At 37.7% G+C, this 13,019-nt stretch overlaps 1 protein-coding gene across 1 annotated transcript in view; it reads right to left on the reverse strand.

Annotated features, from left to right (window-relative positions):
* Window positions 1-13,019, reverse strand: part of ZFAND3 (zinc finger AN1-type containing 3) — a 135,962-nt gene that overhangs the window by 20,763 nt on the left and 102,180 nt on the right. Inside the window, exon 6 of the mRNA XM_050316245.1 lies at window positions 2,753-2,923. Coding sequence (XP_050172202.1) covers window positions 2,753-2,923 — 171 coding nt within the window. The remainder of the gene's footprint in view (window positions 1-2,752; window positions 2,924-13,019) is intronic.

Genomic DNA, 13,019 nt, shown 5'->3' on the forward strand with positions numbered 1-13,019 from the left:
TGTATGTGCTAAATCCTTTTTCTTTAAATCCAAGCAAACACATATATTTGTCATTCTGAAGATGATGTCTGCCTTTTCATTAATCCTGACAATCAGAATTTCTTTTAATGTTTGAAGTTGAGAGTTTTTTCCCCACATTTTTTTCCCATTGCTTCAGTTAAGGATTAAGATGACAATAATTTAACAGCAGCGGTTCAAAGTGCAGATCAAACGATGTTCTACCTTGACCACTGCTTTTCAAGAATGCATGTGCTTATTTTACACCACTTGATTATATCTCACCACCTCCAGCTGAACACGCATCGATACCTGTGCTTCACATTTTGACAAAAAAGGATAACCCGATCACATATGGATCTAGGAAATATTTTAAACGAATGAGAATTTAACATATTTATTCTGTTCCATTTCCCATCTCTTCCCCAGGGTTTTTGATCTGGCTTGTCACTCATGACCTAAAGCAATCTCATTTTACAGATAGCAGAGCAAGTTGCTGAGAATGGTTTCTAAGGCAGCATCTTTAAAAATGACAACAGCCAGGTGCTGATATCAACAGCCAGGTGATGTGAAGCTGAGATTACCTGTGTTGCTCAGTGGCAGGGTTTTGTTTGCTTCTTATTAATATGACTATTAAAAGTAAGTAGCACAGTGTATGCCTACTTTCACATCACATGAGAGCATTTCATTATAGATAACACACACTTACTTCATAGAGTGTTAATGAAACATCATAACTGCACAGATAAACTAAAGATCTCTAGTTTTTTCAGCTCTGTTGTAAACATGGAAACAGACTCCTGCCTTCTACTTCTCTCATTAAATGTGTGGAAATGTTTGTAATACAAACTTTAAACTATATAGGATGTAATATACAAATGCAGATTTTCATTTTGTCACTTATTGCTGAGGGACCCAGAATTTTTTTTCATATTCATGTTTTATTAAGACATTTCATGAACTTTAACAGAAATATTTCCATAGAGCTATATATATCCAGTAGAAACAATTTAAAGAATAATTCCTACAACATTTATATTGCAACAGTACTGAATTATGGAACCACTTCAAGAAAACCTGAGAGGAACCGACCAGATATATCTATAATCCAGTTTACAAGAAAAAAAAAAAAAAAGGGCAGGTCTTATTTCATAATTTTAAAAACATTACTGATCAATAGAAGGACTTCTTAAGAGTTGCTTTCAACTTCATTGCTCTAACATAGCTCCAATATTGCAGAATGTAGAAAGATTAATGATATAGTATATATAATGGCTAAGTAATCTTTTCTCCAATACTCCCCAGTCCTTTTTACTGTCTTGCTCCCAATATTAGGGAGGATACTTCCATTTCAGTCAGGTACCTGTGAGCAGCCTCAGTCATTCTAAACATGACAGGAGCACACCAAGAGCAGAAACTCTGGCCTCTGCTGAGCAGGAAGAGTCATACCAAACTGTGTCACTGATAGCTCTGAATCTCTACAGTTTGATGAAACTGTTACCAAATACTTCAAAGTATCCTGACATGATTTCCATAACAAGAATTTCAGCGTTACAAGCTTTTGATTTCATGTTTGGTGTTTACACAGATAACGGATGCTGGGCAGTGCTCCAGTATCTGAAACAAGGCCTATCTCATGTCCAAAAGATCACAACACAACAGTAATCTCTACAGGCTGAAGACAGACAGATGATGAAGAAGAGAACAAAGGATAACATGGAATCTTTGCAGCTTTCTATTGCTTCTCTTCATTTGGTATTGGGTATTCAATTGTAACTAGCTCACCCAACCCTTCCTCTCTACACTGGTGCTCAGGAGGACGTGCCTCCTATCCAGAAAATGCTTTTAACACAATATTCTATACTTTACAGGAGTAATGTTAATTGCACCTATTGTCTATGCAAATCCTTTGGAAATTACCCCCCTGCTGAGACACAGTGGAGTAACTAAAACAAACTTCTCCAAATGTATTGATACAAGCATTGTCAGAGCGCACAATGCAAGCTTTCAATATATGATTATATGAAAAAATAATTAGCAGGTAAAACTACCACGTGCATCATCACTGGGTCTAATGAGCACATTTAAACCAGTCATGAACACAACTGCTCCATGATGCAGAGAACATCTCTGGAATTTAGTCACATTAATTATTGTTTCAGAAAGACGATTTGCATTTAATATGAAACCGCAAATTAGATTTCTGCATGGGAATATCATCCTCAATTCAATTACCTGAACAGTGTCATCAACTTTGGTAAAGCCAAATTAGATGATTTTAAGTGTACCGTGAACAACAAGTTTTCCCCCACCAAGACCTAACTATGAGAATGAAAATATTTTCAGTCTAGAAGTTTTTTTGGTTTAAAGTTCTTAATAATAATGCAGAATGTAGATACTGACCTATGTTCCTTTACACCCTGTAAAAACTTTCTGATCTTTTTATATTTCCTGATGTACTTTGTGTTTCTTCTCCTGTCAAGCTGGTATGATGCTCTCCTGCCTTACAGGGACTTCTGAGACTCAAATCATTAACATCTGAGATCTCTTGAGACGAGGTAGTACATCAAGGCCAAAATTTTAAAGGGGAAATCAGACAGCAACTAATTATAACTTTTTGCTACCAGTGGAAGCTATCTGTTTAAATTATCTTTGAACGATAAAAAATGCAAGTGTTCTCTGTATTTCCACCTCTGATATGGATCTGAGCACGGCTGCATTAGAAAACCAGACACTACTGACAAACAGTACTCACCACAGCGACATGATCCCAGTTCCTGCTGTACTAGTTCCAGTTTTGTTTGGCACTGGAAGCATCGACGTCTACTCTTCTGTTTGGATCGACTGGTTTCTTCAGGCCTGTCATTACTGTCATCCAGTAGCCGTGGCCGTTTCACAGGAGAAGCCTCACTCTCCGACTGTGAATCTGTTGTATTCACAACAAATATTTTAGGAAAAATATTAGAACTTCCTTGCTGAGGCATCCCTTTGGGCAGACTGAAGGTATATTGCTTTCACTTGGGGTCAACAACAAGCAGTGTGATACTTCCCATTCTATCACATACACACGTTTCCTTAACAACCAAAGTGAGCATCAAGTAAAGGACAAATTATTTTGTTCCCTATAAGAACCCCTCCTGCTGTCAATACTAAATACAAAATGAAGCAATTAGCTTCCTTCCAGCCAAGGCTGGGTCATATAGATATACACGTAGAGCACACACCATCCTAAACAATTGCAGGCTTCATCCCTCATCTCGTTTGGTTTCTCCTGCATGCCTTCTTCGTTCTCCCCACACAAACTAACTGAAGGAGGCTGCTGACGAAAAACAACAGAACACAGGTTCAACCTATTTCCTCCCTGGGCAGAAGGGAGATTTTTAAGGCACAGCATGTAAGTTATAACTCTCATGACTGAAGGCGGTACATGAAAGCACCATACCGTGCTTCCCTCTCTTTCCACATGGCTAACAATTTAAATGTAAATTAGGAAACACCAACAATATAAACCCAAACAAAATAAGCACCATCTCTACATACATCCTATAAGTTCCAAACATTCAGCCATTTTTAAAGAATTTGAATACTATTTGCATTAATAACTTTATAAATTCCAGCTTATAAGAAAATTGTGTGCGGAAAGCCTTAAGAAGTTAAGAGGTTCAGGACAGGTTTACTTCAGATAGTGCAATGCCTTTTTTTTTTTTTTTTTTTTAATTATGATGGAGAGTATCTTGACCAGGGTTCTAGACTAGTACATGAAATGTACATTACTGACTGGAACATGGGGTGCCCAAGCCTTTTTTTTGTGGCATATCAAAGGCAGAAGATTTCAGTGGATCTGCTGCTCTGCAATCCAAGTCAGGACAGGCTACGTAAGACATTTTCCTTCCTCAAATCTGTGCACAGCAGAATCAGTGCTGTGTTTCTTTGTAACAGGAACTGTAAACAAATTTAAGCCCAACTGTACTAAAAATTATATCATTTTTTGTAGTGCTGTAAGGAGCTGCTGAAAGCCATTACTGCAGTCGGTCAGCATTCCAGAGCACGATGGTGATCAAGGAAAAAAAATTAGTTTGTTTAAATCCACTTTAAAAGGACATTAATCCAACAATTAACAGGGTAACTATATCTTTTTGGCAGGATGGTAATCTATTGAACATGTTTGTACCTTTATGTTAAGATTCCATTGCTTATGTCTGCTTTGTGTAGCTGTCCTGGATTAGCCAGGAAAAGGTAACTGTCCGTATCCTTGTTATGTCACCTATCTTACCTGATCCACTGCTTCTCAACATCATGACTTTCCTCGAGCAAACACCTTAAGGAGATAAGACTAGGAATACCTGCTAGCTTCTCCCTTGGGTATGCTCTCTTAACTTTCCCTGGATCCTCACATGCAATATAGACTAAGCCACATTTCCTACCTGTGTTTCAGCCCTTGTGTCACAGTGATTTTCCAACTGTTGGACTCCAGTGTTACACCCATTACAAATACACAACTTGCCTCACTGAAGCCCACTTTATTTCTGTCATATTGCTCTTAAGATATGCTGAAAATGTGCCTGGCTTCACAATAAGTACAAAGTCTCTCTATCTCACATTTCATAGTAGACTGAACTGCTTTCTGCACAGGATACAGGTGATAAGTTTTTATTAAGCTGCAATGATTTTATCTGATATGTGCCTCAAGACAGATGCCTTTTTGAGCAGTGGCATAGATTAAAACTTACACCTCACAAAATACACGTATTAGGCCTAAACTGACATTCAGTACATAACATACTCCACCTTTGCATATTTGGCTGTGCAGGAGCCTCGACAAGGAAAAGAAAGTAGCGCATAATGAATTATACAGTTATAGAACAACTAGTCCTGTCTTAACTCTCTGCAGAAGATGATCGGAGGGAAAGATTCTCTGAACAGACTGCCTGACACTCTGAACAGAGATCCTGACTCATGCTCCAAGGCCAACAGTCCTATCACACAGACACTTGTTTTCAGAGTGCCTAGGAGACCAGGCTAGCCTTGAGTGAAGGATGTCCCCTTCAAAAGGCGGCTTGTGTACTGTAACCTGGCTGACTCAGTGCTCAGTAAAAACATGTTCCAGCCCACCTTGTTGCCAAAGATGGCAAACTACATGTTTTGTAGTTTATTCATTACTCAGAGAAACAGATACACTGCTTTTGGAACAGTTACCTCCCACACATCCTTGCTTCTGGAAACATACACCATTCTGGTAGTTCTCAGAAGCAAATCTGGCATTCTGAATTAAGCCGATGGAAACCACAGTGGTCTGCTTATAATAAAATCCAAATAAAGGATTCATGGTATGAGTCAACTAGTGTCTAATCAGTTAATAAAACCATGTGCCTTAATGAGAAAAACTGCTACCCCAAGACAGGCCAGTAGTCCTATAAATTAAAATATTTAATTATACTTTTCCTGTTAATTGGTAATGGCTAACTGAAAATCAGCACAAATTGGTTAGTATCACAGGAATGAAAATTTAGCTACCTCATTTTTTAAAATGCATATCTTTCTGCCAGAAATTAAAACACTTTTAACACTGAGGCAAACTTAGCCTGACTCTCCTGGACTGCACCATGCCTTGAACGCATGAGCCCCAGCTGATTCTCATTACAAACAAGATCAACAGCACAGGTGCTTACATCTTCTCATGAGCAAGTACAATGAGTGAGGAAAAAGCACCGATCAGAAATTTGGAACTTTTAGGTTCAGTCTTTGTGCATCACATTGCATTCCACCATACTGAAACAAGCAATACACAACACAAACCTTCCAGCACCTGGAATCTTGTAACAATAAAGTTCAGAGATCTGACAGCAAAAGGAAATTGTCATACACAGCCTTACTACCTGGACTGCAGCAGAAAAAACCTGCTATGAACAGGCTGAAGTGCTGCAACTTCCCTGGATCAAGAGTAAATCAAGAGTAAATTCCCAGTGTGAACCTTCAAACAATCAAAAAAGGCTACAGAGAAGAGAATTCTCTCAGCTAGTAACTGACAGTGGCTCTCCTCAGAAGGATGGTTGGTGCAACAAGAATTGCTTCTGCCTTTCAAGAAACATTTTCCACACCTAATCTGCATTTTAGCATTACACCTAAACCAACAAACACCCAGTCTGAGAGAAAAAAAGAATGCTCTCCTTTTACCCACAGACATCAAAAATCATAAAACTTCTCTGTAAAAATGAAGAAAAACAATAAAGATGAGAGATCCCCAAATTTCGCAAAGAAAGTGCTCAGCAGACTAACTGCCACTGACACTCACTGCAATTTTAATTCAGAGTTAAAAAATTCTAATTGATATCTGATGATGGAGATGCATCTAATTGTGGTGGCTCATTAAAGCACCCATTTGAAATTAGAGAACAAAGTAATTCAGCTGAGGAAGACAAACTGGAGGCTTGTCTGGAATCAACAAGCAGTATTCTTAAAACTCTTGTGTCATGGACAGAAACTCATATTTGTTCCTCACTGTTCTCATCTTCATTACTCATGTTCTCCCCTCAAAATTTTTCAAATAAATGGTGTCTGAGCTGAATTCCACTCTCTTTCATGGCATTTTTGGGGGAGGGTGAGATGCTCTAGGCCCAAGAGAGACCTGGGCTGAGAAAATGTAACAGGGAAGGAGGAAGGACGGAAGAGATTGGAAAATAGTGAGAGAAAGAGGATCCCTCCTCTGCTGCTGCTTGCTTCAAGAAGATGAATATGTTTAATCTCTGGTTTCATGACAGCTTTTGAGGCACTCAGGTTTTTTTTCTTTTCATAAAGAACCCATCACACTGACAGACTGGCATTTATGATCTCAGCTGTCTGTGCAAACATGAGAAAGAGCAATATTTAATGAAGCCTCAAACATTACTGCCATTTCCTCTGAAACTATTTTAAAAGAAGCTTGAGCTGTTAAAATCTCTGTCCCTAAAGAAACTTACATGGTCACAGACAATAACTATGTAACAGGGACTAACTACAGTTTGAGCAATAGCTTGTTGCCAATTTCTACTTGATTTTTTCCCCCTTCATTATTCCATTCTTAGATGCGGGATTACTTAATTCCCTGGCATGTTGACTATGATTAGAAATTTCATCTAGAGGAAATTTACAAATCTTCCCTATTACATTTACCAGAAATCATAATTTAAAATCACCTCCTGTACTTCAAATGATCCTAAATTAACATAGTTGCACTAAAACCCATTTGCTTGTTGACTATTTAAAGAAGAGACAGACATTCAAGATTAACACCCTATAAGCCAAGTTTGACAACTGTGACCACCTCAGCCCTGACCCCGTTGCTGTATAGTGTTGTAGAAGAAGTTATTCTGAAATATTTACATTGAAATGAACATCATCTCACACAATCATGACTGCATCTCAAAGCTGTGCTACTCTTCAGAAGCACACATGCTTCTAAGAAATTTATTTCTTTTGGGAATTTACCTAAGTTTTTCTTAAAACACTCCAGACAAATGTCTCAAAAAGCCTTACATAAACCCTTTGGTAATATTTAACTACACAATCTTTTCTAGTATCATTGCAGTGCCCTTAGCATCACCATTTCAACAACTTATTATTTCCCCTCCACAGAGTTTAAAAGCAACTTCACTAAAACTCAATGTCCCTAAACAATGTGGAATAGAGAGACCACATAGGAATAGTCTCTACAGAACTCACATCCCATCAGTCGCTGCTTTGCCTCAGGAGGCTCTCCATGAAATCACACTGGAGACTATAAATAACCCCCACAAGTTGCATTACATAAGTTATTATTTCTCATCCATCACCACAACCATGCAACAGTAGCTGTTTCCAGCTCTAATGAGCAAAAACAACCAATAAAACCCCCACAACTTTTAGCCTAGCTGTTTAAGATACACCATTGAAAGAATCGCTGCAAAATGTTCCAATGCAAAACACTACTAATGCGCTTCAAACTCTCACAGAAAAAAATTCACCTTCTGTTAACAGACAATGACTCCAAGTGTTGGATTTTATTTAATGAACTTTAAAAAACAGAAAAGAAAAAAAAAAAGAAAAAGGAGAGACTTAGCATGTATTGCTTTGAGTGTAAGCCATATTTCTGAGCTCAACAACAGCATGGTTTCATTTCTCTAAAATGAGAACTGGCACACATAGCATGTGTTTCTAGGAAAGAGGAGATATATATCTATATATATATGCATATATGTGAGTGAATGAGTATTAATGCTGGCATATGACTTCAAGAAAACAGGGAAGTGTGGGAGCATAACCATACACAGAGTTTTGGTAACATTCCACTGGCACATAAGAAAACCCTTTTTTACTGTAGCGGAGACCCGACACTGGCACAGGTTGCCCAGGTGGGTTTGTGGAGGCTCCATTCTCAAAGGTACTCCAAACCTGACTGGACACAGCCCCCAGCCTGCTCTAAGAGATTCTGCTATGAGCAAGGAGGTTGGATCAGTCTCCAGAGGTCACTACCACTCTCAGCCTTTCTGTAATTCTGAGATTCATGGATTGGAAAATAAAATAAAAAAGTTAGATACTAATTCCTTCCTATCTTTCACATTTTTAGTTTTCCTCTAAGCTTGTATTGTCAGTATTATCATCTGTCAAAAAGGAAGTATACTATACTGCAGTGTTACCTAATGAGGCTACTAACTACCATCTCTAATGAAACAGAAGGGACTAATATGTGCATGTTGAAAACTGTATGACAAATAGTGAACTACACAGGCTCCTGCATGCATTTTAGCTAAGTTATAATTAGAAAAAGTGTGAAAATGCCTATTATCCTTTCTTGTCAATAAATTCATAATTGTTAAATTAAGCAAAAAGCTAATTGGTTTTCATATTATATTTAGGATCCTATACTACACCTGTTTTATGGTTAAGTTTTTGCATTACTCCCCCATACTCTCTGAATGTCAGCATGTCTTTAGTTAATTGAAATATTATTTCTATACCATTTTTACTCATATACCAAACTGATTCAAACAAGCACATATTTAAATGTATTCAGCCTCCTGTACTGTATAGTTCCTTTGATGGATTAACTGAGGGCATTTCAATTAGTTAACACATTTCCTAAGGCAATGGCCACTTCTATTGCTGCTGACCTGAAAGAAGGATTTTGTTTGTTTAAATATTTAGTTGAATGGGGTTCCTTCCCTGACTTACACCAATGGGCAAAAGAGCCCACAACAACAGATGAGCTTGTGAAGAGAGAACAGGTTGGACAGTCCTGCAGAGCACCTGGCCTGCTGTTCATCTCATGCTCCAAGGGGAAACACCTGAAGAACATGTTTAAGAACAGCTGCTGACAGCAAAATCATACACAGACAGTGCTGCTGGTGTGTGCAGGCACGAGACTGAATTCCTGTTGTCTCAATTACTGGGGCCAACTGATGCAGGGTATAAGCTTGGTACTATTCTAAGGATGTTAAGGGCAGCTGGTTTAGGTTGTTGCTGTCATTTTTTTAATAGCTGACAAACAGCATCTCAAGCCCTTCATATATTCAGATTATTACCAAGAATGACCCTTGAAAAGGCCAGAAGAGGGAAAAGGGCTAGAGGAGGAAAAAAGGCCAAAGCACTCGACTCAATGGTTTTCAAAAAATATTTTATGGGTGTCAATTTGAACTTCTTTTCTCATTATGAAATTATGTATTTTAGCAGCACAGGGATAGGGTTAGGAGAGGGACAAAGGCAGATTCTGGTGACAGTTAAAGCTGAAGAAAAAATTACATCATAAGTGGCCTGAATAATCAGAATAGGATTATTAAGTGAAGGGATAATGCACACATACAGATAGCTAAATGGAAGAATGGACACAAGAAGGAAGAAAAAGCCATAACATGGGAATATACATGATGAAAAGTTATGAAGGCAAATCATAAACATCCTGACCATTCCACAGCACCTGAAGACTATGTAGTACTACGTGAATATTTACGTATATGAATATGTATATAGAAATACATACAAATAAGCTCACAGTGGTTCTGATAAAATGGGAAATTCAAAGGCATTCAGCAATATTAAAGTTTTGGTTTTGCTGACTTTAATGAGAGCCCTCTCATGCTCTGTGAAATTCTCTAATATTGGATTAATGAGAATAGATAATGCTATAAATATTGCATATTTGCTAGTCAGCTCCTGAGTGCATAAATAAGCATGCTCTGCTTCCAAATCCTAGTGGTATATTCCAGCTATGTCCTCATCAATCAGATGGTATACAGTATTCAGGAAGGTAATTCTTCAAACTAATAGCCTAAAACCAGTTCTATATAGAAAATACTTGCTCTGTTATTTTTCTTTCATACACTGAGTTTTCCTTAGTAGACCCTTCCCCCCACTGGTGTAATGAGGGTTTTCCAAGGCTAAGACAGAAATTCAGAAGAGGGATTGTAAAGAACCCTTGCCTGCTAGCAGTGAAAAAAATACATATTTTCAATATTTATCTTGCAAAAAACTGATTTGTCTTTAACTGCAAAACCTCAGTGATGCCATTAGCAACAGGAACCTTGCAATGAGAGACCACAGTTCCAAGGACTGTAACTGATTAATGTCAAGGAAAAAAAAACTAAGAGTTCTTGTACTTTGACAAAAATATTACTGAATGCATTGTGAGTAGGTTCTGAAATGTACAGCTAATCTATCTTCAAAGTACACTTGGTTTTGATTCTGTTATTTTAAATAAATCTTAAAAATCAGCTTATATTTTGTGTTACTTTTTCTAGGAACTTTTGTGGGGGGAAAAAACAAGCCCTGGCATAGAAGACAATTCCTGTACACCTGATTGCTGTCTCCACTGGATTTTTTAACGAGCAGTTCTTACTATTTGGAAAAGATGTGTTTGGGAAGCTTCCACATTCACCTGAACCAAAGACCAGGTCTACAGAAAGGGAGAGGTAGAGCAGACCAGTGAAAATGGGAGGATGCAACAGTACATGCACTGTCTTGTATGTTACATCCAGCTCTTTTTCTACACTCTTTTGCTCCAAGAGGTTGGTCTCACTAGTTATTCCCTGAAGTTTACATTACGCAAAATGATTTGGAACAGGAAAAAGAAGTAACTTCTGTGTTCACTCAACTGTCACTCAAACAAGTTCCTCACTTTGCAGGAAGATACACTTTCCCCCATGGACGCTCAACAGACTAAAGAATACTTTCAAGAGACTCTAAAATTACCTTCATATAGTTTTAAGGTACTTAAGAAAATTAGAATCTAAATGAAACTACTGAAAACTTGTTCTTAGAAGCTGTCTGATGCTCACCAAAATAACTAGTCAGAATAAAGACCTGTACCAAAAGTCAGATGAAATCTCTGTGGCTCTGCTCTTATACCAAAAAGTATAGCAAGAATAGGATCATGGATTAGCTCCCTGCAGACTATGTATTTTAAAATAGTAAAAAAAACCCCAAACTTTAGAAGCAAATATAAGTGGCTATTTGTTTCAAATATATTTCAGACCAGTTATTTAATGCTGAACTTATTTAAAAAAATTCTCCTGTGCAATAAAATACCAAATTTAAAATTCTAAAAATCTGAGTCTCATTTGCTAAATCATACCAGTAAGGAAGCTGCCTGATCTGTACAGATGAGATCAGGGTGCTGACTGCTGAGATAAAATCAGTTCAATTCTTCAGCCTGACAGGAGTCAGGTTTTTAAACTTAATGGTCTCAACTATTCTTTGTGACATTCTCCATACTGTCTTGCTATTGGACAAACCCTATCAAAATTAATGTAAACCCTAAGCTCCCTCAATTCTGTTCCAACAGGCTGTAGGTGGGAAAAGCAAGACATGTAACCCTGATTTCTTTGCCCTTCAAATTAATGGAGATGTGGTTTATTTAAAGCTATTCCAGCAGTCTGTGGCCAAGAAACAAGGAATTCAGGGCTTCTGAATATATGTGTATTCTTTGATAGTAACTATTATCAAAGGTCACTTAACTGATCACTGAGAATCTGATAGTTTTGAAAACTAAACATGGCATGAAACTACTAAAAAATATTCAAGGTAAAGTTGCTTCATTTTAAGCAAAATATACATAAAGGATAAAATATTTACTCTTTCAATGAATTTGAGGGCAAATCCTTTGTCATAATTCCCTAAGACTTTAGTAAAAAGATGGTAATACCTGAATTTTATACATTTATATTGAAAATGTACAATTTTGCATTTGGCAACAGTTTCACCAACCAGACTGAAAAGAACCCATCAGACCATAGAAGAAATGTGGTGAGAAAGTGTTGGGGGCAGCAGCACACATTTTTTCAGGACAGTAGAATCTCATTTACCAAAGCACAGGTCACTTACCACACTCATGCCCAGGGAGAACCCTGCTGCACAGACTGTTCTCCCCTTTCTTTGCTTTGCATTGACCATCCCAACTCTCCCACCAGGAGTCTCTCTCCTGCTCTTCTCTTCGAGTCACTAAATGCTGGCCTGTACTCTTAAAGCCTGCTGGCCTCAGGTCTCATCAAGTGCTATGAGTGCTACTTGAAGTTAGACTAAATACCTTTAATCATTCAGATCATATTTATTTTCTGCTAGTGTCACTGAAAAAATTAGGTTGGAAGGGATTCCTGGGGGTCACCTAGTCCAGCCTCCTGCTTGATGCAGAGTAAATATTAAGATTTTATAAAAACCTTCCAAGTATTGTCTGTAAGTACCTGTAATTCATTGATAGAGCACATGAAAGAAGGCTTTCACAGCCACATTACATTTTTTTGTCCCTTGGGCCACTTCAATTATGTAGCTTTCTCACTTTATGGACAATGCAGCGAAAAAGTACATCTGGAAACCGGTAAGTATGAAAGTTAATTTCAAAGACATACTATGAAAAGTTTCCATTCATCTGTTTAGTGTACTTTAACACAAGAAGATTAAGTATTCCTGTCGTTATACCATAAGATAGAAAAATAATCTATTTTATCCTGGCTGTACTGAATAGACAAAGATAGGAGTCAGTGTTTTGACTTGCTGTCATGCTGCTGCACACCTTTTCA

Source organism: Myiozetetes cayanensis, unplaced genomic scaffold (assembly GCF_022539395.1).
Source record: "Myiozetetes cayanensis isolate MyiCay16 unplaced genomic scaffold, myiCay2020 scf2-11, whole genome shotgun sequence".
NCBI classification, from domain to species: domain Eukaryota; kingdom Metazoa; phylum Chordata; class Aves; order Passeriformes; family Tyrannidae; genus Myiozetetes; species Myiozetetes cayanensis.